Below are 27,605 nucleotides of genomic sequence, written 5' to 3' on the forward strand. Positions count from 1 at the left end.
AAAGAATTTCTCCTAGAAAGAAGGAAAGTGCCTGCCATCAAGGCAGGTGTGTGTGGGGGTCGGGTAGGGGGCTGGGGGGGCGGGAGGAAAACTGGGGTTATTGGTGGTGGGAAATTCACACTGGTGAAGGAATGGGTGTTGGAACGCTATATAACAGAAACACAGTCATGAATAACTTTGTAACTGTGCATCTCACTATGATTTAACTAAAAAAAAGGGAAAAAAAAGAGAATCACTCCTATCAGTGCTCAGGGGACGCTATGTGTTGCCTCGGATTAAACTCAGGTTGGCCTGTACAAGGCAAATGCTCTACCCACTGTGATATCTCTCCATCCCATCTCACATTAAAAAAATTTTACTTTTACTTTATTCTTTTTTGCATTTTGGGTCACACCCGGCGATGCACAGGGGTTACTCCTGGCTCTGCACTCAGGAATGACTCCTGGCGGTGCTCAGGGGACCCTATGGGATGCTGGGAATCGAAACCAGGTTGGCCACGTGCAAGGCAAACACCCTCCCCGCTGTGCTATTGCTCCAGCTCCTAACTTTACTTTTATAAAGTTTTTCATAATGATTTATTCCATTCAACATTCCAACACCAATCCTACCACCATGACACCTTCCCACCACTGTTATCTCCAATATTCCCAACCTCCACCCAAGCCTGCCCCGATAGCAGGCCCTCAATAATTTATTTTCTATTGCTTGTTATGAATAATTCGCTAAGAACGATCAAAACAGATTGCCTTAGAAGAAAAGTGTGTGAAGATGGTCATATCTCACCCTGGAGCCATTAATCCCTTGTCTAAGGGATTACTAAAATGTTGCAGGTTAAGCCTCCTGTGTTAATATTTTCTTTATCCAGATTGGTTGCCGTCTACTTTTCATCCCACCCAATGTGGCAATCTCACAGTTTTTGGGTCACATCCCGCATGGATCAGAGGTACTCCCAGCTTAGCAGTGAGGGGATGGGGCTTCGGGTGGTACTTGAATGGGCAAATAAATGGTGATGGGCATCAAATGCACGTCAGGCGTGCCCTCAGCCCATTGAACTGTCTCTCCCTCCAATTCACTCTTTTTTTTTTTTTTTTTTTTTTTTGCTTTTTGGGTCACACCTGGCTATGCACAGGGGTTACTCTTGGCTCTGCACTCAGGAATCACCCCTGGCCGTGCTCAGGGGACCATATGGGATGCTGGGATTTGAACCCGGGTTGGCCGCGTGCAAGGCAAACGCCCTACCCGCTGTGCTATCGCTCCAGCCCCTCCAATTCACTCTTGATTTTTATTTTGAGGTCATACCTGGCAGTGCTCAGGGCTTATACCTGCTTCTGTGCTCTATTCTGGGGACAAATCTGGGGTCAGCCTCTGCAAGGCAAACACTTTAACCGTTCTGCTATCTCTCTAGCCTTTTTCTTTTTTCTTTTTGGGTCACACCCAGTGATGCACAGGGGTTACTCCTGGCTTTGCACTCAGGAATTACTCCTGGCAGTGCTTGGGGGACCCTATGGGATGCTGAGAATCGAACCCGGGTTGGCCCGCATGCAAGGCAAACGCCCTACCCACTGTGCTATCGCTCCGGCCCCTCTCTAGCCTTTTTATCACTTTTTTTCTTTCTTTTTGGGTCACACCCGGCGATGCACAGGGATTACCTCCTGGTTTTGCACTCAGGAGTTACTCCTGGCGGTGCTCAGGGGACCATATGGGATGCTGAGAATCGAACCCGGGTTGGCCCGCATGCAAGGCAAACGCCCTAACCACTGTGCTATCGCGCCAGCACCCAACACTTTTTTTTTTTGCCACACCCGGCAATGCTCAGGGGTTACTCCCGGCTCTGCACTCAGGAATTACTCCTGGTTGTACTCAGCGGGCCATAAGGGATGCCGGGGATTGAAACCTGGGTCAGTCATGCGCAAGGCAAGCGCCCTGCCCGTAGTACTATCTCTCCAGCCCCTCACAGTTTTGCTTTCGCCTCCATTTATTTACTTAGACGTTTAAACTCCTGTAGTAGATTTTTACAATCTGGTGAGCACTGACATTCTCCCGCAGAGTTACAACCACACATTCCAGACAGTATAAATACATGGTTGAACTGACACTGATACGCATCACCAGCTTATCAATTACATAATGAAGCAAATTATCAAGTACCCAACCATCAAGTCACACAGCTCAAAAGGCTTATAAAATATTAGATTTCTGCTCAATTCATTGGCAGAAACCCACTTTTATTAATTTATTAATTTATTTTGGCTGACTCGGGTTCAATTCCTTCGTCCCTCTCGGAGAGCCCGGCAAGCTACTGAGAGTATCTCGCCCTCACAACAAAACCTGGCAGGCTCCCCGTGGTGTATTCGGTATGCCAAAAACAGTAACAACAAGTCTCACAATGGAGACGTTACTGGCGCCCGCTTGAGCAAATTGATGAGCAACGGGATGACAGTGCTACAGAAGAGGTTGAGAAGAAAAGGGCTGGCATGATGGTGTAGTGGGTGGCGCACTTATGCTTGTTTTGCATGCTGCAGACCAGGGTTCGACCCCTAGTACTCTGTGTGGCCACCTCCAGCCCCCATAGGAGTGCTCCTGGAGCACAGAGTCAGGAGTGAGCCCTGAGCACCACTGGCTCAAAAACAAAAAGAGAGGTTGAGAAAAGAAAAACCAAATCACACTTTAAACAAAAATATGTTGGGGGGGGGCAGAGTGATAGTACACTGGGTAGGGCACCTTCCTTGCAGGCAACTGACCTGGGTTCAATCTCCGGCATCCTATGTGGCCTCCTGAGCACTGCCAGCAGTAATTCCTGAGTTCAGAGCCAGGAGTAACCCCTGAGCATCTCCAGCTGTGACCCTTTAAACCTAAAGCAACAAATAACCGCCCTGCCCCCAAATAAATAAATAAATAAATAAATAAATAAAGAAAGAAAGAAAGAAAGAAAGAAAGAAAGAAAGAAAGAAAGAAAGAAAGAAAAGAAAAGAAGTTGGTAAACAACTTTGGATTTGTATCTGTGACATTTTGTGCTGTTATGGAAAACCTCCAGGCTGAAATCTTACACTGAGGCTGTAGCCATAGCACAGCGGGGAGGGCGTTTGCATTGCATGCGGCCGACCCAGGGTCGATTCCCAGCATCCCATAGGGTCCCCCGAGCACTGGCAGGAGTAATTCCTGAGTGCAGAGCCAGGAGTAACCCCTGTGCATCGCCGGGTGTGACCCAAAAAGCAAAATAATAATAATAATAATATTAAATAAAGGCAAGATAAAAATAAATCTTACACTGTACATGTTATTAATGTCTCCAGACCAAAAGAAAAAAAATCCCGAGTTAATTTTATTGTTTGCTCTTTGGGGTGCAAGGTCACAGGGAGGGTCCCCATCACTTATTTTTGTGTGTGGGCCACACCTGGAGATGCCCAGGGGTAACTCCTGGCTCTGCACCCAAGAATCATTCCCCGAGGTGCTCGGGGGACCCTATGGGATGTCAGGGATCAAACCCAGGTCAGCGGTATGCAAGGCAAACACCCTCCAGACCCCCCCTCCCTCATATCCCTTTCTAACAGTGGAACCAGTGTCCACGAAAAACTGTCCTTTTCATCTCTGGAGAGATGCAGTTCTGACTCAGCAGCAGCTCGACCTGTCATTCTCGACCCCACTGATGTACCAAGAGAAGCACATGTCTGTTTGAGTTTTCACATACAGGCTCGAAATCCCTTATTCAAGGGCTTCGTGGGTCCAGGGTGAAATACAACGATCTTCACACCCTTTCCTCGCACGGTGGTGGGAAGGAGCACGAGGGTGGGGCTGGTGTTTGGATATGAAATGTGATGAATTACTGTGAACCACTTTATAAAAATAAAAAATAAATTAAAAAAAAAAGAAGGAAAGAGGCAGATACAGAATGATCTTTCTTAGATGCAGAATACACAGGAACAGGGAAATAAGAGCAGAAAGGGAGGATGGTTCTCCAGTCGGAAGCATTTGAAGCTTAGGGAAGTGGGGGGGATTACATGGGGGGTGGGCTACTGAGCTGGGTTGGTTTGGTTTTGTTTTGCTTTTTGGGTCACACCTGGCGATGCACAGGGGTTACTCCTGGCTCTGTTCTCAAGAATCACTCCTGGAGGTGCTCGGAGGACCCTATGGGATGCTGGGAATCAAACCCTGGTCGGCTGCATGTAAGGCAAACGCCCTCCCCACTGTGCTATGGCTCCAGTAACCTGTTTTTTTTTTTGTTTGTTTGTTTTTTAATGAGGGGTACTGCTATTTATTCAGCAATTGATTAAGCTGACTGAATTGGCCATGAACTCCACATTCCTCTTTTTTTTTTTTTTGCTTTTTGGGTCACACCCGGCAATGCACAGGGGTTACTCCTGGCTCTGAACTCAGGAATTACTCCTGGTGGTGCTCGGGGGACCCTATGGGATGCTGGGAATCGAACCCAGGTCGGACACATGCAAGGCAAATGCCCTCCCCGCTGTGCTATGGCTCTAGCCCTGAACTGGAATGTTTTTTGCATGAAATGCTGCCATTAACAATTTTGTAAGCCATGGTCTGGTGATAGCACAGCGGGCAGGGCGTTTGCCTTGCACGCGGCCGTCCCGGGTTCGATTCCTCTGCCCCTCTCGGAGAGCCCGGCCAGCTACCAAGAGTATCTCGCCTGCACAGCAGAGCCTGGAAAGCTCCCCGTGGCGTATTCAATATGCCAAAAACAGCAACATCAAGTCTCACAATGGGGATGGTACTGGTGCCCGCTCGAGCAAATCGATGAACAACGAGATGATATTGACAGTAATACAGTGATGGTGTCTAAAATTTAAAGATTAAATAAACCAACGTTAACAACAACAATAACAAAGATGCAGTTCTGATCTCTCATGGTGAGTCCTCGGCCAGGGGAAGGGGTGAAGTAGACGGGAGGAGCTGCAGAGAGACCAGGATGGTCTTCCGGAGAAGGAAGAAGGGACTAGGCTTGGCCCCAGGGACCCGCGTGACTCTTGTGGACATTTAAGAGAGCTGGGTGGGTGGGTGGGGGGAGGCCTGGGCCAGGCACAGCTCAGCTATTTCCGGCCGCACTTCCTGGTTGAACGGGCCTGGCTTCAGGAATACCCCCAAGGCCCGCAAGGATAGACAGAGATAGACAGTACCTCCCGCGGCTCACAACCCTGCTGTAGGATAACATAGCCTCAGGTAGTTTAGGTTTATTGGGTTACTCCCGTTACAGTGCTCCCATTCCTCTTTGTTTATTTGTAGCTTCTTTCTTAGTGTTCTGTTGACTTGTAAATATTGTTTTTCTCTTCTCCTTGAGTCCTTTGCATAGTTTATTCAGAGTCATGTCCTTTTTGTATGGACACAGGAAGACTTAGCAAATGCTATGCTTTTGTAACGTGGGAGTCATTTGACTCCACATGATATTTTCCTCCAGGGCATCTGTTCTCTTGACCTAAGCCTCAGCTGCCCTTACTTCCTAGCACCCCCAAAAGCAGGGTCCCGACGAGGGACGGGACGGACCCAGGGCAAGCTGTGAGTTGTGTGCTACCCTGGCATCGAGATGGGCCTGGCCAAAATGCCTAATGCTTAACTATAAGTTAAGAGCTTGATCATGAACAAATGCTGTCATGATCCAAACAGTGATAACTAGATTTGAACCCTGCTAGGGTGAGGAATGATTAATCTGGCCTGAGTGCTGTAGTCTGAGTCTGGCAAGATGTTCCCAGGAGAGCTGCCTTGCAAGCCTCAATGTATCTCTTGCTATGTCCATACAAAAATAACTAGTATTAAGATGCTAATGAGTGTTTGGACTAAGGAAAGGAGAAAAACAATATTTACAAGTCAACAGAACATTAAAAAAGAAGCTACAAATAAACAAAGAGGAATGGGAGCACTGTAACGGGAGTAACCCAATAAACCTAAACTACCTGAGGCTATGTTATCCTACACCCTGCTTCGCTGGGAAGAGAGAGCTCAGGAGCCCTTCAGGAGCCGTCTGGGAAGGCGGGAACTGGCCCCAGGTCTCCCACTGGGCGCTTCTGCTTTGGATTCCCTGGGATCCAGGGCTCGGAGGGAGAGGGCAGCCGAGTGAGCGGCTTTGGGGTTCCTCCTCCACCCCTCTGTCCATTGGCTCTGACCTTGGGCAGCGGGTTGGCGGCGGGTGTGTGTGTGTGGGGGGGTCGTCATGTCGCCTCCTCTGAGAAGCCTTCCCCCTCTGCCCCTCAGAGGAAGGGCCGTCTCCACCCTGCCCTCTCCGCCCTCCCTCTGCTCTGCCGCCTCTCCCCAAACACTTGACGCTTTCGCGAGCGGCTTGTTTGTCTGGGTGGCGTCTGCCTCCTTGCACGAGCGAGCGTGCGGATGTGGCCCGTGGGGCTGACACTCCCACCCTCAGTACTGAGAACAGTACCCCGCACGCGCGCGCGAGTTCAGGCCCGATAAATAATTAGGTGTCAAGGCAATTCCCAGGGGTGTGAAGACACAGAGAGCCACGGATCTTAGAAAGGCGTCCCGTGGCCCTCAGTGACAAACACATAAACAGACGACTCAGGTGTAATTTATGTGCCTGGATACTCTTTTTTTTTTTGATTCACACCCAGGGATGCTCAGGGGGGGTTTCTCCTGGCTCTGCACCCGGGGGACCGCATGGGATGCTGGGAATCGAACCTCGTGCAAGGCAAACACCCTACCTTGCTCCGGCCCTCAGTCACTGTCACTGTCATCCCGTTGCTCATCGATTTGTTCGAGCGGGCACCAGTCACGTCTCTCATTGAGAGACTTACTGTTACTGTTTTTGGCATATCCAATATGCACGGGTAGTGGGGCCGGAGCGATAGCACAGCGGGTAGGGTGTTTGCCTTGCACGCGGCTGACCCAGGTTCAATCCCTGGCATCCCATATGGTCCCCCAAGCACCGCCAGGAGTAATTCCTGAGTGCAAAGCCAGGAGTAACCCCTGAGCATCACTGGATGTGACCCAAAAAGCAAAAGAAAAAAAACAAACAAGTAATATGCACGGGTAGCTTGCCAGGCTGGCTCCATACTCTCAGTACCTTGCTGGGCTCTCCGAGAGGGGTGGAGGAATCGAACTCAGGTCGGCCACATGAAAGGCAAACGCCCAACCGCTGTGCTATCGCTCCAGCCCTCAGTATCCGGATATTTTGGCATCATCTGGTGACTTTGAAATCCCAAGGCTGAGCGAGGGAACAGGGGGGCCGGGGCAGGAGTGGAAAGACGGGGTGTCTCCGTCCCTGCAAACCCCCCTCGGGGCCTCAGTGTCTCCCTTTTCCACAGCAGGACCCTGCTTGGTGGGTGATGTCCCCACTCTGCTGATACCCCCGAAGAAGGCTCAGGTCTCTTTCGCCTCTGAGAACTCTGGGGCTTCCGGTCGCAAAGAGCTGGGGACAAGGACAAAAAGCCTGGGGGTCTCCCTGGAGCCGCCTAGACAGTGCCCAGCCCCGGCTCTGTGTGCCTGGGTCTCTGTCCAGCTCGGTGCTGGGTCCAAGGCAGGGAGACCTCCCGCCGACTCTTGCCCTGCCGCCCGACAGAGCCTGAGCGTGGACAACCAAGCCAGAGGCGGGGGTGGTCCCGGGGCCCTGCTCCAGTGTCTCTCCTTGCTCACTCCTGATGGGCTCAGGGGGAACATCAGGAGGTGGCACCCGGGTCAGCCGCATGCAAGGCAACGCCCGCCCCGCCGCGCTTTGGCTCTCTGTCGCCCCCCCCCCCAAACTCTCATGGGCTCGAACCCCGGCGTTCACAACACTGGCGTCGCCCACCGGCCTCCCCTCTGAACTGCCGCCACACCACCTTGTTCCTGCCAGCGGGCCTTTGCTCTGGCTGTGCGCTCCTCGGCCCCCCTGGGCTCAGCTTCCCGGCCACCTTCTCCAGGACCCTCCAAGGCCTTCCTGTCGTGGGCGCCAGGGAGCCCCCACGGAGCTCTCAGCAGACCTGCAGGCCCTGGGCCGCTTCTGCACCGGCTCCCCATCCCCTCTAGGAGGGAAACCGGCAGGACCCCAACTGAGAAGGGATGCAGGCCACGCCCACTCCCAAGAACAACCACGCCCCCATATACGCCCCACCCACACCTGGCAGAAGCCACGCCCACCCTGTGCGCGCCTGGCTTTAGAATGATTATCTACTGTCTAATTTCTGTGGTCAACCAAATCAGAGCTTAATAGAGAACAATAGAACTTTCTTTTCTTTCCTTCCATTTTCTATTATTATTATTATTATTATTATTATTATTATTTTAGGTGCAGGGGGGTTCCCAACTGAACTAACCAGGTAAAGGAGCTTCTTCTTTTTGTTTTTTGCTTTTTGGGTCACACCCAGCGATGCTCAGGGGTTACTCCTGGTTTTGTACTCAGGAATTACTCCTGGCAGTGCTTGGGGGACCATATGGGATGCCGGGGATCGAACCCGGGTTGGCCGAGTGCAAGGCAAATGCCCTACCCGCTGTGCTATCGCTCCAGCCCCGGGAGTTTCTTCTTCTTCTTCTTTTTCTTCTTTTTTTTCTTTTTGCTTTTTGGGTCACACCCGACGATGCACCGGGGTCTCTCCTGGCAGGGCTTGGGGGCCCCTGTGCGGTGTGGGGGATGGAACCTGGGTTGACTGTGTGCAAGGCAAGTGCCCTACCCGCTATACCACCACTCTGGCCCCAAGCAGCCTCCTTTCATCCAGGACATGATCTCATTGTGTCCCATCTCTCACCTGCTTCCTGCCGCATGACTGCTCCAAGGTAGATGGACAGAGACAGGGTGACCCACAAACCTAAAATAAGGTCTAGCCACCCCTTCACAGAAAGTTGTTTTTTTTTTTTTCCCCTGGGGTTGGGGGTGGAGGGGAGCCATCCCCTGCGCAGGGGCTATTCCAGGCTGGATATCTTGGCTGGGTAAGCCAAGCTCTCACCTGCATGGTCGCCAGCCCTTTGATCTGTCCCCTCCCACCTTCTCCCATCCTGCCGATGGCTCTTACAGATGCTCAAAAATAGTGTTGGGTTAAATGAACTCAAATCAGACTCTCGGGAATCCTGTACTATTAATACAAGTTCAAGTCTTCTGTCCTGATCGCCCAAATGAACAAAGCATCCAGCCCCTTTTCTCTTTCAAAATTAAGAAAGGGCCGGGCAGAGCGCTCAATGGGCCGAGGGCATGTTTGGCATGTGGAAGGATCAGGTTTAATTCCCAACATTGTACAGTTCCCCGAGAACTGCCAGAAGGAACCCCCAAGCACTGAGCTGGGTGGTCTCTGAGCACTGCCAGTTGTCATCCTCGCCACCCCAAATAAAGTTAAAAAAAAAAAACACTGTCTTCCCATTGTTCATGGTTGTTCATCGATTTGCTCAAGCGGGCACCAGTAACGTCTCCATGGTGAGACTTGTTGTTACTGTTTTTGGCATATCGAATACACCACGGGGAGCTTGCCAGGCTCTGCCGTGCAGGCGGGATACTCTCGGTAGCTTGCCAGGCTCTCCGAGAGGAATGAAGGAATCGAACCCGGGTTGGCCACATGCAAGGCAAACGCCCTATTCACTGTGCTATCGTTCTGCCCAAAGTAGAATAAAGTAAAAATAAATAAAATAAGGAAATGGGGACCCAGGTGCCTCTGTGCTGGAGTGTCTGTCTTGAGGGTGTGGAGGCCTTAGGTTTGACCCCCACAACTCCTCACATGCCAAGTGCTATCCGATATTTCTGGTACCCAGCGCCACACCCTCCCCCCTCCCCCCTCCCCCATAAGCTCTGCGACCAAGTGTGCGAGCAAGCGCTGCAATCAAACACATGACCCCCCAGTCATTGCCACAGCCAAGGGAAGGGGTGAGGAAGGAAATGGAGGAGAGATCAGCCCATTCTACAAGCTCTCATCACAAGAAAAAGCTGGGGTCACCGGGGGTGCGATGAGCAGGTGACTTTCTCTCAGTCCCCGCAAATATCCAATCCTTATGCCCGACACCTGCTGATCGCGCCATCTTGTCTGTCAATCACACATCACTTTCACATCTAAGGATGAGAGAGAGGCGGGTCTGGGGGGACTCGCCCTGGAAGAACTTCCCCGTCTCTCCTTCACCCGCCGGATGGTATTTACGAGCCCCGGCTGGGCTCCTGGAGCTGCTCCGGGCACTGCTGAATTAGACCAAGCTCCCGCCGGAGGCGGACAGGATATCTCCGCCTCTCTGTGCTCAGCCGGGGCTGCACCCGCCAGGGGCTCGGCCGGGCTCCCTACTGGCCCCGCCCCCTTCAGACGGTCGCTCTGCCCCGTGGGGGTCCTCCCTCCGAGCTGGGGTCTCCCTGGGGTCATGGGCTCTTCCTCCCCATCTGGACCTCCAGGCCCCGCCGCCCCTTCCTGAGCTCTGGCACACAAAAGGCTCTGCCTGTCCCCGAAGCCAGTCTGTCCCAGGAGCCCCCAACACAGACGCCGGCGGGTGGGGGTGGGGGGAGCAGCCAGAACGGCCCTGTAGGAATTCCACTTCATAGCAGCGTCTTGCGGGAATTCATCAAAGGAGATGATGCGCACGGTGAGATATTTTTCCCCCCTTTAAAAGAAACACCTATAAATTGCATCTCGTTCCTTTCCTTTCTCTCCCCAGCAGCCGGGCTGACTTCATGTTCCCGGGGCTTTTTTTAAAATTTTATTATTATTATTTTTTTTCAAGGAAACCCAGATTCCAGGCTGACCAGAGCGCTGGGTTTGATGTGAGGAGTAATTATGGAAAGAGACAGGCTGAACCATATACGAGAGCGCCTCCTGCTTTTCTCATGAAAGCCGCTCGGAGGCCACGGCTGGGGCCCCGGCCAGCGGGGGGCCGCGAGGGGCGGCCTGGAGGGCGGAGCAGAGGGTGAGGGTGGGATGCTGGGGTGGGGGAGACCCTGAGCAGAGGGCAGGGTGGGGTGGGGGGAGGGGAGAGAGGACAGGGAGGGGGGGGGACAGGGGGAGAGAGAGAAGAGAGAGAGAGTGAGTGAATGAGCCAGCCAGAGAGAGAGAGAGAGAGAGAGAGAGAGAAAGAGAAAGCGCGTGCGAGAGAGGATGGGGGAGAGAGAGAAAGAGATAGATAGATAGATAGATAGAGATAGAGATAGATAGAGAGAGATAGAGAGATAGGTAGATAGAGATAGATAGATAGAGAGAGAGAGAGAGAGAGGAGAGAGAGAGAGAGGCTGGAGCAATTCCCAGCATCCCATATGATCCCCTGAGCACCTTCAGGGGTAATTCCTGAGTGCAGAGCCAGGAGTAACCCCCTGTGCATCGCCGGGTGTGACCCAAAAAGAAAAGAGAGAGAGAGAGAGAGAGAGAGAGAGAGAGACTGGACCAGGGCCTTCTGCACTTCTGCTGTACCAACTTTGCTGCCCCAGGAGTCAAGGACCCTTCGCTCCTCTCCTCGAAATCCATTTTTTTCTCCCAGGGAACATTTTTCCCCTGTTAGTTTTTGCTGACGCTCGAGCAATGTTCTCGGGGCCTCCAAGCGCTTTCTCTTGGTGCTGTGTCTCAGGTGGATTTAAGGCTGCGGCTATTATTATTACATCAGGATTTAACTTTGACTTGTGGGGCAAGGGGAAAAAAAAATCCCATTTACGATTTCAGTTAAGCCCTGAACATGGATGGGGCTGGGAACAGAAGGATGAATAAGAGAGACCTTGACCTAGCAGAGCTGGCAGGACTGCAAGCGGCTGGTTTAAAAGAGCACCGTCACAAATGGGCTCTGCGCTCAGAGGGCTTCCTGGAGGCAGTGATGCTTCTGGTGGGATTTGGCTGGTGGCAGCGGAGGAAAGGGTATTGCTGGGAACGGGAGCAGCACCGGGAAGGTTTGACCTCCAGGCAGGTGGCAAGGTGGCCGGCTGAGCCCGACCTCGCCCTCCCCTGTGCAGAGACCGCTAGAGAGTCCTGGCCCCTTCGGCGAGCCAACGGCTGCAAAGGCAGGGCCCACCCAGAGAGGGAGAAAGAGCAAAACTCGCAGGCACTCACGGAGGAAATATTCTGCCGTGTCAGCTTCGTAGTCTGCGTCCTCTGGGAAATGATCGATTTGCTTGCACAGACCTTTGAAGTTCCCTGAAAAGCAGAGGAAAAGCGAACAGTGAGGCGCCATGGTTTCCGGGGGGCTCCGTGCTCACGGCCCCCGGCCCCCCTGCAGGTCTTTGCGGTCGGACGTCTGCCTGGTGAGTCCAAACACGGCCCCTCGCCGGAGCCTTCGGACTTCAAACACCCCCCACCCCCTCGTCCTCCCTGTACTGGAGGCTCGGCTGTGGCAGGGCAGGCTGAGGTCGGGCTCCGAGCTGGCACTGCCCCCCAGAGGGCTGCAGAATAGGGTCAGGGCGGACCCGGCCCGCCTCTGGGCCCCCCCCTTACCCCTCACCCCGCCCGGCCCGACCAGCTGGGGGTCAGCCGGCCTTTGAGCCCGGAGTGAAAAGGAAAGACAACCCCGAGGCTGGTGAAAACGCTCCACGGCCCTCTAGTGCTCTGAGAGCCCCATCTGGGCTGGGGCATCTGCCAGACCCTTGAACTTGACTCCTTTTGGCCTGCCAGAGGGACAGCACCATCTCCGTTGCACAGCTAGAGAAACTGAGGCGCACGCAGGAAGAAGCACTTGGCATTCCCACAGGAAGGAATCGGGGCACTAAGCAAAAGCCTGTTTTGTTTTTTTTCTTTGGTGGGGGGAAGGGTTTGTTTTGTTCTGGCAGTGCTCAGGGCTCAGTCCTGGCCCTGTGCTCAGAGATCACTCCTGGTGGGGCTTGGGGGACCCTCTGGGGTGCCGGGAACCAAACCTGTGTTAACTGGGTGCAAGGCCAGGAAGCACCCTACTCACTGAGTTATGAATCTGGCCCCCCAAGAAAAGCCGTTTGGCTTGATTTTCTTCAGTGCCTTGCCCAGAGGCCTGGCGTCGGTTCAGCAGTCAGGGTGCTTGTCTCGCGTGCACTGGACCTGGGTTCGATTCCTGGCAATACACATTCCCCGGCATTGCTGGGTGGAGCCCTGGAGGCCCCCAGCACTACTGGGACCCGGGTCTCCCTGGCACTGTGGGACCTGAACAGCGCCCCCCTGCACGGCTCTTTCATTGATCGAAACACCCTAGTGATCCAGAGTTGCTAGGAGAGGCTCCTGGTCTTCCCGAGCACTGCTTGGGAGTCACCTGCCACAACCCACTTCCATACTGAAATTGGGCGAGAGAGATAGTACAGGGGTCAAGGCCCTTGCCTTGTACACGGCCAACTCGGGGTTGGTCCCTGGCATCACATATGGTCTCTGAGCCCCACCAGGAATGATTCTTGAGCACAGAGTCAGGAGTAAGCCTGTTGGGTGTGGCCCTGCTGGGTGTGGCCCAAAGCAAAAGAGAGGAAGGAAGGAAGAGAGGAAGAAAAAAAGTAAGAAAGAGAAAGGAAGGAAGGAAGAAAGAAAGGAAGAAAGAAAGAAAGAAAGAAAGAAAGAAAGAAAGAAAGAAAGGAAGGAAGGAAGAGAGGAAGGAAGGAAGAAAGAAAGAAAGAAAGAAGGAAAGAAAGAAAGAAAGAAAGAAGGAAAGAGAGAAAGAAAGAAAGAAAGAGGGGGAAAGAAAGAGAATAGAGAGGAGAGAGGGGAAAAGGAAGAATTGAAATAGAGAAAGAAAAAGAAAGAAGAGAGAAAATAGTAAAAAAAGAAAGGAAGAGATACAGAGAGAAAAAAGAAAAACAGAGGAAGGAAGAAAGAAAGAGAAAAAGAAAGAAAAGAGAGGAAGAGAAAGAAAAAGGAAAAAAATGGGCCCCGAGCAATAGTACAGTGAGTCATGCACTTGCCTTGCGTGTGAACCACCCCGGTTCCATCCCCAGCACCACATATGGTCCCCCACTGAGCCAGGAGTCACCCCTGAGCATTTCCTGGTGTGGCTCCAAAATCAAAAACAAAGATGACAAAAGAGGAAGAAAGAGGAAAAGGAAGAGAGAGACAGAGAGAGGCAGAAGGAGGAGAGAGAGAGAGAGAGAGAGAGAGAGAGAGAGAGAGAGAGAGAGAGAGAGAGAGAGAGAGAGAGAGAGAGAGAGAAGCCCTGGGCCAGTCTCCACCAGCACCCAGCACCCAGCACCTGCCTCACTCCACACCAGAACCGAGGGCTCTGTCCAGGGCCCCGAGGTTTGCTCCGCCCTCACCGAGACTCTGGGCTTCCCACTGCGCCTTCCTCTGCACATATGCACCCCTGCCTGGGTCTTCGCCTCTGGGAGTGGTGCCCTGGGCATTCCCCACGGGCCGTGGGCTGGGCTGGCGCGGGCACAGATTGGGGCTGAGACAGGAGGGACAGAATCCCTGTGCCCGGGGGTGGGGCAGGGAGGGAACGGGAACACAGCAGCTTGCCAGCTGGTTCCCCTGTCCCCCCCCACACACACCCCGCTGCCACATTTCTTTGGGGGTTGGTCGGGATCGCCCCTGCCATCACCCTGCTAATACGGTCCTCAGCACACGCGAGCTGCTCATTTTGTTCTAGAAAGTGAGGCTCCACGGTCCCCAGGCGGTCTTAGGTACCAGATAGTCTTTAGGGACCGTGAAGTTATTCCACAGAACCACAGGCAGCGCGTGTGCCTGTCTGCGCAGGTCACAGGTGGGCTCTCGTGACGATTAGGATTCCGGGTATCCTGCCAGCTATGGTCACGAATTACCTGCCCCAGAGAGTCCGATCAACCCCCTTGTTGCAACAATGTTGCAGTAAGGTTGCAACATCCCCTTCTCCACCATTCACTCTCCCTTTCCTGACTTCTGCAAGGAATCCGATTTCCCAGAGTCTGAACTTTGAATCTTTAGTCAGGTGTCAAAAGCAAAACGTCCCCCTGAAACTGTTGCAGGGCTAGAGTCCTCCGGGGATGGTGCAGCAACCCCGATTCTCACTCCCCGCCCCCCAGCCTCTGGCCTGCTGCTCCTCTCGGGTGCCCCAGCACCGGTCTGGGATTCAGGCATCCGCGGGGAAGGCAGGCAGGGGGGAAGGCAGGCAGGAACGCGCTCCCCTCCCTCTCCTGCCCGCCCTGTCGCCCCTTCTCCCCACGCGCCCTTCCGGGCCTGTGAAGAGCCTTCGTGCCAGCTGCTAAGTGGATAAAATATCCGCCCGATTGTTCAAGTTACAAATCGGTGTATTTGAACAGCCCTTTTTGCAGAGGACATTCGTTTTCGCTCCATTCAGTCTGACAAATATGTCGTCAGCGCCCACTCGAAGCCCTTCCGAGAAATCGTGCAGGAGGTGAGACCGGGTTGTGGGGGGGTAGAGCGAAAGAAATGCCATTTGGGGACACAGCTCGAACCCAAACCAAGGGCTTGCAGGAGGTGTCTCTGCGCCTTCCCTCCCAGGGACCCCGAGCTTCAGGCTGGGGGAGTGAGCCAAGGCTCAGCAGCAGCCTGGGTCCCGTCATTCCCGGAGCCCCTCAGACTTCCCGGAAATTCTCAGACCTGGAGTCTAACCTGCTCCTGGTGGGATTTCTTTTTTTTTTTTTTTGTGGATGGAAGGGGGGAGAGATTTGGGCTCTAGCTGGTGGTGTTTGGGTTTACTCTTGGCTCTGTGCTCAGGGATCACTCCAGGTGGTGCCGGGGATCTTACCCTGGTCAGCCACGTGTCCGGCAAGCACCCCGCCTGCTGTATGACTGCATTATCTTTCCCGCTCATGGTGGCATTTTGTTTATTCGTTTATTGTAGTATTATCTTTTTTTTTTTTTCTTTTTGGGTCACACCTGGCGATGCACAGGGCTGACTCCTGGCTCATGCACTCAGGAATCACTCCTGGCGGTGCTCACGGGACCCTATGGGATGCTGGGAATCGAACCCAGGTCAGCCGCATGCGAGGCAAACGCCCTCCCCGCTGTGCTATTGCTCCAGCCCCCTATTGTAGTATTATCTGTTGGAGCCCCACTCAGTGATGTGCAGGGCTTACTCCAGGCTCGGCACTAGGGGACCACTCCTGGCGGCTCTTGTGTGAGGTGCTGAAGACAGAACCCGTGCTGGCTGCAGGCTAGACTAATGCCCCCCGCACTGCGCTGTCCCTCCACCCCCAGTGGTGGGTGCCTGAAAGGAGCCATTGGCCCTGAGGTCTCCGAGCCTGGCTCCTGACTCTGCCCTCCAGCCAGCTCAGTGGTGCCCCCTGCTAGCCCAAGCCTGGTCACCAGCCCTGATATCCCCCACACCCTCCTCACTCCAGGCTCTGTCCTTCATGGCTTCCTGCTCCCCATAGCTCTCAAACGGGTCCGTTTCTCTCCCTTGGCCTCACGCCCCTCCCGGGTCCCCGTGCTGGCTTCCCCACCGACTCTCATGACTCTGCACACAGGAATCACCATGGAATCGACACCATCCTTTGCACATGAGCATCTGAGCAGGCCTCCCCCTGCTGCATACTGTAGCTTCTCACGCCTCTAGCCCAGCTCCAACTACTGTCTGGTCCCACCACCTACACCTCCCTCTGAAGCACACAGCAGCCCTGCCCTCTTCCTCTCTCGCACCATGCTACCACAGGACCTTTGCACATGCCAACCTGGCTGCTGAAAATGCCTCACTCCCATCTTTGGTTCAACAGCCCTTGATCCCCTTGTAAGGTACCAAGATGGTGTCTCTACTGTCCCCTGGCAGTTGCACTGGGGACAGATATTAGGGCGTGACTGATGGTGGATGGAGGCCTAGAATATTATTTTTTTCTATCTTGAGGCCACATCTGTGCAGTGGTTGGGGCACTGTGCAGTGCTGACAATGATTTTGCTTCCATCTGGGCATCGCTGAGGCCCAGCTCGCTGGGGGCTGCAGAGTAGGGGGAGGGGGAGCACGAGGATGATTATCCAACGCCTGGGATGTGAAGCCAAGGAATGGAATGATGTAATGGAGCCTCGGGTGGGAATTAAGGAATTTGGGGAGGTGGAGAGAGCGCAGGGGGTCACGGGAGTGAGCGGGAAGGGCAGGGCAGGCAGACTCGCTGTCCAGGTCAAGGCTGCCACATGGAGTGACTGAAAAGATTGGACAGTGGGTGAGGTCCTTGCCACACAGGCAGCCCACCCAGGTTGTTTCTTTTTTTTTTTAAATTTAGTTTTTATCTTTTTTGGTCACACCTGGTGATTCTCAGGGGTTCCTCCTGGCTCTGCACTCAGGAATCACTCCTGGCGGTGCTCGGAGGACCCTATAGGATGCCGGGGATCGAACCCCAGGGCTGGCCATGCCACATGCAAGGCAAACACCCTCCCCGCCGTGCTATCGCTCCAGCCCCACCCAGGTTTAGTTCCCAGCACCCACTATGGCCTCTGGAGCACAGGGCCAGGAGCGAGCCCTGACCACCACGAGCCCCAGATAACAACCATCTCGTAATAAAAAGGTTGCAGATGAGGAGGAGGGTCCAAGTTCCCAGCAACCTCAGCGGCCTCACAAATCGAACGCGGAGGCAGAAGTGCGCGCTCACTCTCACTTCCTGCATCCATCACGGCGAGGCCCCGAAAGTGCTTACGGAGGGAGAAGCTGCGGGGCCCGTGATTCATCAAATGCTCCCTGCCCGCCCGCCGCGCCGGGGCTGGCTGAGAGGACCAGCGGTGGCCTTCCCGTGATGAGGCTCCCACAGCCTCTCCCCCCACCCTCCCACTGCCCTGTGCTCGGTCTGGACCTCGCTCCCACCCCACGCTCCGTCACGCCCCTGTTAGAGTTGGGGTCAGCGCTTCTCCGGGAGCGCGAGATTGCCCCCAGACCTGCCCTGGAGAGTCTTTCAGGAAAAGTGCCCCCCCCACTTCCCTGGCCCTTGGAGGCTGGTGTGATACTTGCTGGGCGGGGGGGGGGGTGTGGAGGGAAGGGAAAGGGGGTAGAAATGAGAGAGACAGAGAGACATACAAAGACAGAGACAGAGACAGAGTGTGAGGAGAAAGGAGAGAGAGAGGTGAGAAGAGAGACAGGATAGAGAGAGAGGGAGGGAGGGAGAGAGACAGGGAGAGAGGTAAAGAGGCAGAGAGGGGGGCTGGAGCGATAGCACAGTGGGTAGGGCGTTTGCCTTACATGCGGCTGACCCGGGTTTGATCCCCAGCATCCCATATGGTCCCCTGAGCACCGCCAGGAGTAATTCCTGAGTGCAGAGCCAGGAGTAACCCCTGTGCATCGCCAGGTGTGACCCAAAAAGCAAAAAAAAAAAAAAAGAGGCAGAGAGGGAGAGAGAGGAAGGGAGAGAGAGGGAGAGATTGGGAGAGAAAGGGTGAGGGAGAGAGGGAGGGAGAGAGAGAGGGAGGGAGAGAGAGGAAGGAGAAAGAGAGGAGAGAGGTAAAGAGGCAGAGAGGGAGAGAGAGGAAGGGAGAGAGAGGGAGAGAGGGAGACAGAGTGAAAAGAGAGGGAGAGAGAGGGAGGGAGAGAGAGAGGGAGAGAGAGGGAGAGAGGACAACACAACAGCACAAGCCCAGCGGGGAGGGCCTTGCCTTGACCCAGCTGACCCAGGTTTGATCCTTGCACCCCATATGAGCACAACAGGCATGACGCATGAGCACAGAACCCGGAGTAATCCCCGAGCACACCTGGGTGTGCCTCTAAACCAGACCAAACCCCAAACAACCCAGGAACCTCAGAGGGAGTGCGAGGTTTGACGGGGGCGGGGGGGGGAAGGCTACAGGGTCAGAGGTAGGACGGAGGCATGGTGCTGCCCCACATTCATCCTAGCAGGGGGAGAACTGGGGGCCCAGCCCCCCCCCGCCCATCACAGCCACAGAGCCTCCTTCCCCCCTGCCCGCTCTGCTCTCGGTGGGGCCGGTGGGGACCGGGCGTCAGACAGGGTCAGGGCTGTTGCATCTGCCAGAATTCCATCTGCCAGAGCCAGGACTGGGGGACTTGGGAGGCTGGAGAGCAGTAAGATTGTGGGTGAACACCCGGGAAGGTGACCTGCTGTGAGGTGAGGGTGATGGGCTCCCGTCCCGGGTGCTGATGGGTCCTGATGTGACTTGTCTAGTTTGTCCGGAAGCATCCAGGGGCTCAGCGCACAGAGGGACTCATGTGGGGTGAGGTCAGGGAGAGGGAGACCAGATGCCTTCCGGGGAATGGGCGTGTGATCTCATTTTCCAATACTCATTACACCCAGGGGTGGAGCAGCTTCAGGTCCAGATGGATCCAGGTGCTCGACACTCAGGGCTCACATGCACTGTTTTCCGATTTCCTATGACTTTGTTATTGGGCTCTCTCCTACGCCCCCTTTTTTCCCTTTTTGGGTCACACCCAGTGATGCTCAGGGGTTCCTCCTGACTCTGCATTCAGGAATCACTCCTGGCGGTGCCGGGGGGACTGTATGGGATGCCGGGTATTGAACCTGGGTCAGCCACATGCAAGTCAAATGCCCTCCCGCTGTGCTATCGCCCTGGCTCCAGCTCTCTCCTCAAAGTCAAGACCCTTGGCTGAGATGGTGTTGGGCCTGGGGTGGTGGGAGGAGAGAGGTCTAAGCTGCGCCCCGTCCCGGCCCAGTGCTTCCGGTCCACACAGGGGGCCAGAGAGCATCGTATTCACTTGGATGCAGTGTCTCACCTGCTCTACTGGAGGGATGGACCCAGCCTTCCTCAAGCACAGTCCTGCAGCTAACATTAATGCAGCACCAGCTGTATACCATGCCTACCTGGTGCCACTTGCTGAGTTCATAGAGCAAAACCTCCCCGGCTTTGCCCCCACCGGATCCCATGGAACAGACCATAGTGGGAGACGAAAAGCAGCTACTGGGGGGGCGGGGGTGTAGCAGATATGTGTGTTGTGACAAAGTAAAGTGTGTCTGGGATCACACAAGGTGGGGCAGGGGTGGGGACACAGGCAGATCCACACCCAGGAGTGTGTGGTGCTGATAACGGATGCACTGAAGGTGGAGAAGGTGTCAGCCAGGTGAAGCTGGTCGCGGGAGGGAGTGTCCGCGCATCGGGGCATGGGGGTGGGGGGTGGGGGGATGAGAAGGGGTCACACCCAGCGATGCTCAGGGGTTACTCCTGGCTCTGCACTCAGGAATCACTCCTGCCGGTGCTTGGGGGACCCTATGGAATGCTGGGAATCGAACCCGGGTCTGCTGCGTGCCAGGCAGACGCCCTCCCCTCTGTGCTGTCGCTCCAGCCCCGAGAAGGGGTTTCTAGGACGTGCTGACACAGGACGGTCTGCACGGCCTCCGGGGTCGCAGAGAAGGTCCCTCGGAGCAGAGCTGGGCCACCAGAACCGGGCCGCCTGGGCAAGGTGGCTTCAGGAGCCCATGGGTGTCTTTCCCTAACTCCACGTCAGGGGCTGGAAAACGTCCCCTGGGAGTCCCAGCACCATGGGAATCAGCACATTTCAGAAACCAAGGTGCCCTCTCTGTGCCCAGGGGACTGAAGTTTCAAGGTTTCCCCAAGCGCGGCAGGAGCGGGAGAAAGGCAGGGTGGCTAGAGGGGCTGGAGAGGAGAGGGGCGGCCCCGCGGGACAGGGACTTGACAAGTGGGGACCCTAGAGACGTTTGGAAGGACCCTGAGCACAGGAGCGCCGCCTGCAGCCCGCACGGCCCCGCGAGCACGGAGCTGAGAGCAGCCCCTGGTTTGGCGACCCCCCTCCATCAATCAATCCACCCATCGATCAAATTTACAAAAGGGTTGGGCTCACTTAGCGGGTCCGTGGGCAAAAGGGTAGGAAATGGCTGAAGGGAAGGGACAGAATTCTGAGTACTGCCCCGCCCCCTCCTCCCCCCCCCCCCCCCGACCGTGAACTTGGAGGATGAAACAGGTCAGGGGGTCAATGACCGCGAAATCACCACTGTGACCTCCTTCCAATGCACCCCTCGAGCGGTGCAGGGGGGGCCCTGCCCCCCTCCCCTGCTCCAGGCAGTGCCTGGAGGGGAAGCCAAGGGCGGGGGTGGGGGGCTTGTTAGCGGCTGTGCTTCTGGCAGGTTCTGTCTCCGACGGGGCAATTTCACCTTGCAGGTATTAAATAGTTTAAAAGGCGGCTTCAGCACGCGCGCCGGCGAGCGCATTAATATCTCACAACACCAACTGCTGTCTCATTTCTTTGCGCTACAATAAGCTCTTCATAAACCTGGTCATTAGGGGCTGAACAGACGCTGTTTTATTTTTCCACATATTCATGAGGAGCTGAAAGCACAGGGCGGCAGCCAGGGAGGATGGGGGGGTAGGTGGGGGGGGAGGGAGGGTGGGAACTGAGCAGCTTCAGCCTCTGGGGAGGAGGTCGGCGAAGTAATTTTTTAAGTGAAGCAAATGAAAGGGTTTGCAGGAGCTGCTTTCTCTGCACCAGAAACCTTCCCTGCTCCGGGCTCTTTCCGGGGCGCTGCGGGGCCGGCCCTGCCGGCAGGGGTGCGGGGAACCTGCGCTGGGCTGGGCGAGGCTTGGCTGAGTCCTCCTGGAAACCCCCCATCCCCCACCCCCTGCACAGTGCTGGCTCCAGCAGGCGCTGGGGGAACAGCTTTTCTGTGGTTGTGTTTGAGTTTGCTCGTTTGCTCATTTGCTTGTTCCTTTATTCGTCTGTTCCTCATTCATGGACGGATTGGCACACGGCAGGTTCTGTGCTGGCACCGGGCAGGGTTAGAAGGGGCTAAGGAGTCTGCCTCTGGAGTCCTCCCCAAAGTCCTCAGCAGTGGCCAGCAATGACCCTGGCTTGTAGAACTTCCGGCGGTCTTTTGCCCCCCACCCTCCCTTTTTTTTTTTTTTTTTGGGTCACACCTGAAGATGCACAGAGGTGACTCCTGGTTCTGCACTCAGGAATTACTCCTGGCGGTGCCCGCATATGGGATGCTGGGAATCAAACCCGGGTCAGCTGCGTGCAAGGCAAATGCCCTATCCTCTGTGCTATGGCTCCAGCCCCTCTGTCTTTCCTTGATTTCCTTTCCCTTGTTCTTCCATTTTGCGCATGCGCGCGCGTGCGCGTGCGTGCGTGCGTGCGTGCGTGCGTGCGTGCGTGCGTGTGTTACTGCTATAGTTGTAAGACTGGGGATGGCACATGCGTCACGGTGGTGCTCCCATACTTGCTTCTGGTGCTTTCCGGGGGGGATGGGACCCTTTATTTGTGCAGCTCACGCACGTGCTCGCCACGGGTCATGGTCCTTTGGTTGGGACACGCTGCAGCCTTCTGGTGGGAGTGTTCCCGGGGGAAGGGGGCGGTGTGGGGTTTGCACACGCCCATCTGTTTGCAGCAGTGGGGAGGGCTGTGCTGGGTCCCTGCGGAGGAGAAGGGGTCTGGAACTCAGGCCCCTGGGGCCTGGAGCCAGTGAGTCAGTGGGACCTGCCCTGACTCTGGTCTCCCTGGTGGGTTTCTTGGTTCCTTCCTGGTGGTGGGGGCGGGGCAGTGGCAACACTGGCTCAGAAAGAGCCTGGAGAAAGTTTGTGCCTTCACTCTGCCTCAGTTCCCTTAGCTGTAAAAGAGGGAAACTGATCCTCGTCCTAGGTGCCATTCTGAACTCCAAGAGATAACAGGAGACCCCTGTTTTTTTGTTTTTTTGTTTTTTGCTTTTCTTTTGCTTTTGGGCCACACCTAGCGATGCTCAGGGCTTACTCTGGCCTCTGCACTCAGGAATCACTCCTGGTGGGGCTCAGGGAACTCTATGAGATGCTGGGGATTGAACCCGGGTTGGCCGCATGCAAGGCAAACACGTTCCCCACTGGACTATCTCCTTGGCCTGCTCCTTGGTTCTTGATCCCTGGCAGGCCTCAGTGAATGAAGGTCATTTTCCTTCTTCAAATGATGCCTCTTCCAGGGAGCCTTTCTTTCCTTCTTTTAATTTTTCACATGAGTCACCTTGGTTTATGGTACTGTCCTTGCACACAAGGCTCCAACGCCATGCCCTCCACCAAAGGCAATGCTCACCCCCCCAACATTTATCTCAGGGTCTCCCCTTGAAACCTCCCCTCTTGCCCCCCCCCACCATTTTCATGCGGAAGTGAACTCAGTTCGGTAGACTGGTTTGTCGGTTCTGTTGCCTTTGGTCATTTGTTCGTCCCTTACCAGTTTTGTTATATCCCTCATATGAGAGAGATCCACCTTGTCTCTCCCGCTCAAATGTCACTCAACACAATGTCCTCCAGTTCCAGCCAAGTCACTGTCACTGTCACTGTCATCCCGTTGCTCATTGATTTGCTCAAGCGGGTACCAATAGCGTCTCCATTGTGAGACATGTTGTTACTGTTTTTGGCATATCGAATACGCCACGGGTAGCTTGCCAGGCTCTGCCATGCAGGCGGGATACTCTCGGTAGCTTGACAGGCTCTCCAAGAGAGGTGGAGGAATCGAACCCGGGTTGGCCATGTGCAAAGCAAACGCTCTACCCGCTTTGCTATCACTCCACCCAGCCTGACTTTTCCTATAGCTGAGTATATACACAATATATAAATAAATTGTTTCTTTAGCCATTCATCTGCCTTCGCACACTTGGGTTGTTTGCAGATTTTGACGATTCTGAATAGTGTTGCAATGACTATAGGAGTACAGACGTCTTTTCTGAATAGTGTTTTGGGGTCCTTGGGGCAGGCGGATGCTAAGAAGTGGAATTTCTGGGTCATGGGTCATATGCGTGGGCCACCCCCAGTGGTTTGAGAGGCGTCTGTACTGTTTTCCAAAGAGATTGAACCAGTTGACATTCTCACCAGCAAAAGATGAGGGTTCTTTCCACTCCCCACATCCCTGCCAGCACTGGTTGTTTTTGTTCTTTTTGATGAGTGCCAGTCTCTCTGGTGTGAGGTGATAGCTCATTGTTTTGATTTGCATTTCTCTGACGATAAGTGATGCAGAGCAGTTTTTCATATACTTCTTGGCCATCTGTATTCTTCTTTGTGGAAGTTTCTGTTAATCTCTTCTCTCCATTTTTTTTTCTGATGGAGTTGGGTTTTTTTTTATATTAAGTTTTACAAATACTGGGGCCAGAGTGATAGCACAGCAGGTAGGGCGTTTGCCTTGCACGCGGCCGACCCGGGTTTGATCCCCGGCATCCCATATGGTCCCCCAAGCACCGCCAGGAGTAATTCCTGAGTGCAAAGCCAGGAGTAACCCCTGCGCATCGCTGGGTGTGACCCAAAAAGCCAAAAAAAAAAAAAACGTTTTACAAATACTTTCTATAGCTTAGCTCTTGACCTTCAGTCAGAGGAGGGGTGGGGAAATATTCTCTCCCAGGTTGTGTGTGTCTTTTTATTCTGGTCATCATTTCTTTTGCGGTACCAAAGCTTTGCAATTTGCTGTCGCCCCATTTGTTTATTACCTTTGCTTCCATTTGCTTGGCCAAGGACATGGAATCAATGAAGATGCCTTTAGAGTCAGTGTCATAAAGGGTTATGCCTAGGCTTTCTTCAGTATGATTTGTGGATTCGGGCCTGATATTGAGGTCTTTAATCCAGTTTTGATTTACTTTTGGTTTTTGAACCACATCTGGTGCTGCTCAGGGTTTGCTTTTGACTCTGTGCTCATGGATCACTCCTGACAGTTCACGGGATGCTGGGGATTGAACCTGGGTCAGCTGCATGTAAGGCAAGTCCCCTTATAGCTGTGCTATTACTTTGGCCCTGAATTCACTTTTGTGTCTGGTGTGAGATAGAGGCCTAAGTTATTATTATTTTTTTACACGTGACTGGCCAGTTTTCCTAAGTACCGTTTGCTGAAGAGACTTCCCTTGCTCCACTACATACTCTTAGCTCCTTGGTCAAAGGTTGGGTGACTGTATCCTTGAAGGCCTGTCTCCGGGGTCTCTATTCTATTCCATTGCCTATCTGAAGAAAGTGTTTCCTGGATATCCTCAGCTGGAAAGATGCCCTGACACCGTGGTCCTTGGAGTTTCAACAGCCCAGAGACCATGCCAAGCCCATCTGAGGTGGTCCTTGTGACTCTGCATTTCATCCAGGCTCCCAGGGTGATGCTGATCCCGCTGAGTCATTGGTGGAGACACTTGGAGTTGGCCAATCAGGCTTTTGAGCACGTACTTCGCACCTGCTTGGGTGATGGTCTGTGTTCTGGTGTTGTCGTTCAGGAAGAGATGGAATTTGTTCTAGAATTCCAGCAGAATTTCCTTTACAGAGTCTCTGAGAACCCTGATGCCCTTGCTTCTAAGATGCTTCCTGACACATTTCAATGTTTCTGAAATTGGGACGTGTCTTATAATTGATGGGTTCGTTTACAGCCGTGTGTCTCTTTTCTCCTGAAAAATCATTATTACATTGATGGCGTGTCTTTCTAATTAGTGATAATGACCACATGACAAATGTTTATTGAGCAAATGGACACATTAATGAATGAGTCAGTGTGTGTGTGTGTGTATGTGTGTGTGTGTGTGTGTGTCTGGGAAGGCATTACATACAACCATACGCTGGAGCAGCTTAACACTATGCCAACAACTAAACTCCCTGGGCACCAGAATCTACCGCACCTCTCTTATTAAAAACATATTTGTCAATATTTAAAAATATGTGCTCCTATAAATCAAGTCCTGTGTATATAACCAAGCCAAAGTTTGTCCTAAACATTTTTCTTGAAGAAGCTTTTGCAGATACAAGCAATTTGTTGTATACGAGACTTTCTAACAGCACTGCTGGTAACAGCAAAAACCAGGGAATAACTCACATCTCTGCTGTCAGAAGAGTGATAACAGCTTGGAATATATTAATATAAAGGGATATTGTGCAGTAGTGCAAGTGAGTGGATTAAAGCCACACACATCAACATAGGTGACTTCCACAAACATAAGGCTGAAGGAAAAGTAATTGAGTCGCGGAGAAAGAAGACATATAGTATGATGCCAATTTTATGAAGGTAGAACTTATCCCGCTAGACTAGGGCTCTTTTTTTTTTTCTTTTTGGGTCACACCCAGCGATGCTCAGGGGTTACTCCTGGCTTTGCACTCAGCAATTACTCCTGGCGGTGCTTGGGGGACCATATGGGATGCCGGGGATCGAACCCGGGTCGGCCGCGTGCAAGGCAAACGCCCTACCCGCTGTGCTATCGCTCCGGCCCCTAGACTAGGGCTCTTGGACAAATACATATGCAGTTGGTGAAATTGTAAAGTCAAGCAAAGCAATGACAAAATACTCTCTGGTGAGGAGGGTGTGGACCAGAGGTGGGGGAGATCAGAACTTTGATGTGGTGTATTGGGGTGCTCCTTTTCTGAAGCTGGTGTGAAGACACAGGTGACTTGTTCCCTCTCCTTTGCAGTGGCAGAACCTGCTGGCGATTTCCTCTTATCCTATTCTCTCCCTGCTTCCACCGTTGTGCCTGAACATGAGACTTGGCAGACTGTAAACTTGAGCGCCATTCATCTTTTTCAGCTAGAGGTGATCATGTGACTAAGTTCTGACCAATCGGAAAACAGTGGCTTACATTCAAACCAATGGGATGAAAGTGACTGAATTCTGTCTGACCAATGGAATGAAAGCAGCTAAGTTCTGACCAATGTCTTGGAAGTCACTAAGCCCTGACCAATGGGATGGGAGTGGAAGTGGGAGAAGCACTTTCTGGACGTTCCCTTCAGGAAATGGCATTTCTTTGTTACCACCCTTTCCTCTGACACGGAATACGGGCTCAGGCATTGCTGTCTTGGACCAACCTGGTGAATGGAGAGCTGCGTGATGAATCTGGACCACTGTGGAACCCTGCCCACCTGGACATCTTCAGAGCTGAGCAATAGAGAAGGAAATTATTCTTTTCATTCCATACAAAGACTGGCAGCCCAATCTAGTTCTAATGAACACAATCATGCATGTGGAAATAGTCATTTAGACAAGAGCTACAATACTTTATTTTTAAAGGCAGGAGGCAATACTCTTTAATATGAGACACTATTTTTTTTCTTTTTTGGTCACACCCGGTGATGCACAAAGGTTACTCCTGGCTCATGCACCCAGGAATTACTCCTGGCAGTGCTTGGGGGGGGCTATATGGGATGATGGGAATTGAACTCGGCTCGGCCGCGTGCAAGGCAAATGCCCTCCCCACTGTGCTATTACTCCAGCTCCTATGGGACACATTTTTAAGAGGGCCATTTGTTGAACCCTCATTTCTTGGCTTATTGTGGGTGTTTACTATAGCGTCAGAGAGTACTGGAAGGGTTGAATTGAATTGAAAGGTGTCTCTTTGTTCCTGACAGTCATTTATTCAGTATAAACTTTGGCACTTTTCTGTAGCAGCTGTGGCTGGGCTGTGCAGAAGAGAAAAGGAGTGTGTGTGTGTGTGTGTGTGTGTGTGCGCTTACTGAGAACATATGTGAACGGAGGGCTACAGCTCAGGGCAAAGCAAGACAAGAAGGAAGAGCAGAAAGACGGGGAGAATGAGCGAGTCCTACTGATAAGAAGCGAATCCCGTGTGACCATTAGACACTGTGGAGGAAGCTGTGGGAATGGTGGTCAGGACCCCAGTCAGGCGGGGGTCCCTGAGGGGTGCGGGGAGTGAGTCTCTCCCCAGCTGGTGGATTGATGTGTGCCAGTCCTCACCCAGACGAAGAACTCTCAAGGATTTGGCTTCGGAACGTCAAGAGTCCTCCTAACAGCTTCCCAGCTCTGTTCCCCCCGGTCCCCGGTCCCTACCCCACGTAGCCCAGATGCTAGAGCTGCACCCCAAGATAGACCCACTTCACGCCATCAGTGGGAGATGACGGTGGGTTCTGCAGGTGGAGCTCAGGCAGGGGCCGGGGCACGGAGGAGCAGCTGGCGGCAGCGCGGCTGGTGAGCGTGGGAGGTCTGTGCACCTGACCAGAGGGGACTGGCTGTCCCTGACCGGAGGGAGC

General features: G+C 53.6%; 1 protein-coding gene across 1 annotated transcript in view; it reads right to left on the minus strand.

The window, feature by feature from the left end:
* Positions 1-27,605, minus strand: part of CACNG2 (calcium voltage-gated channel auxiliary subunit gamma 2) — a 141,561-nt gene that overhangs the window by 11,769 nt on the left and 102,187 nt on the right. Inside the window, exon 2 of the mRNA XM_055141897.1 lies at positions 11,928-12,011. Coding sequence (XP_054997872.1) covers positions 11,928-12,011 — 84 coding nt within the window. The remainder of the gene's footprint in view (positions 1-11,927; positions 12,012-27,605) is intronic.

Source organism: Sorex araneus, chromosome 6, assembly GCF_027595985.1.
Source record: "Sorex araneus isolate mSorAra2 chromosome 6, mSorAra2.pri, whole genome shotgun sequence".
Lineage (NCBI taxonomy): Eukaryota > Metazoa > Chordata > Mammalia > Eulipotyphla > Soricidae > Sorex > Sorex araneus.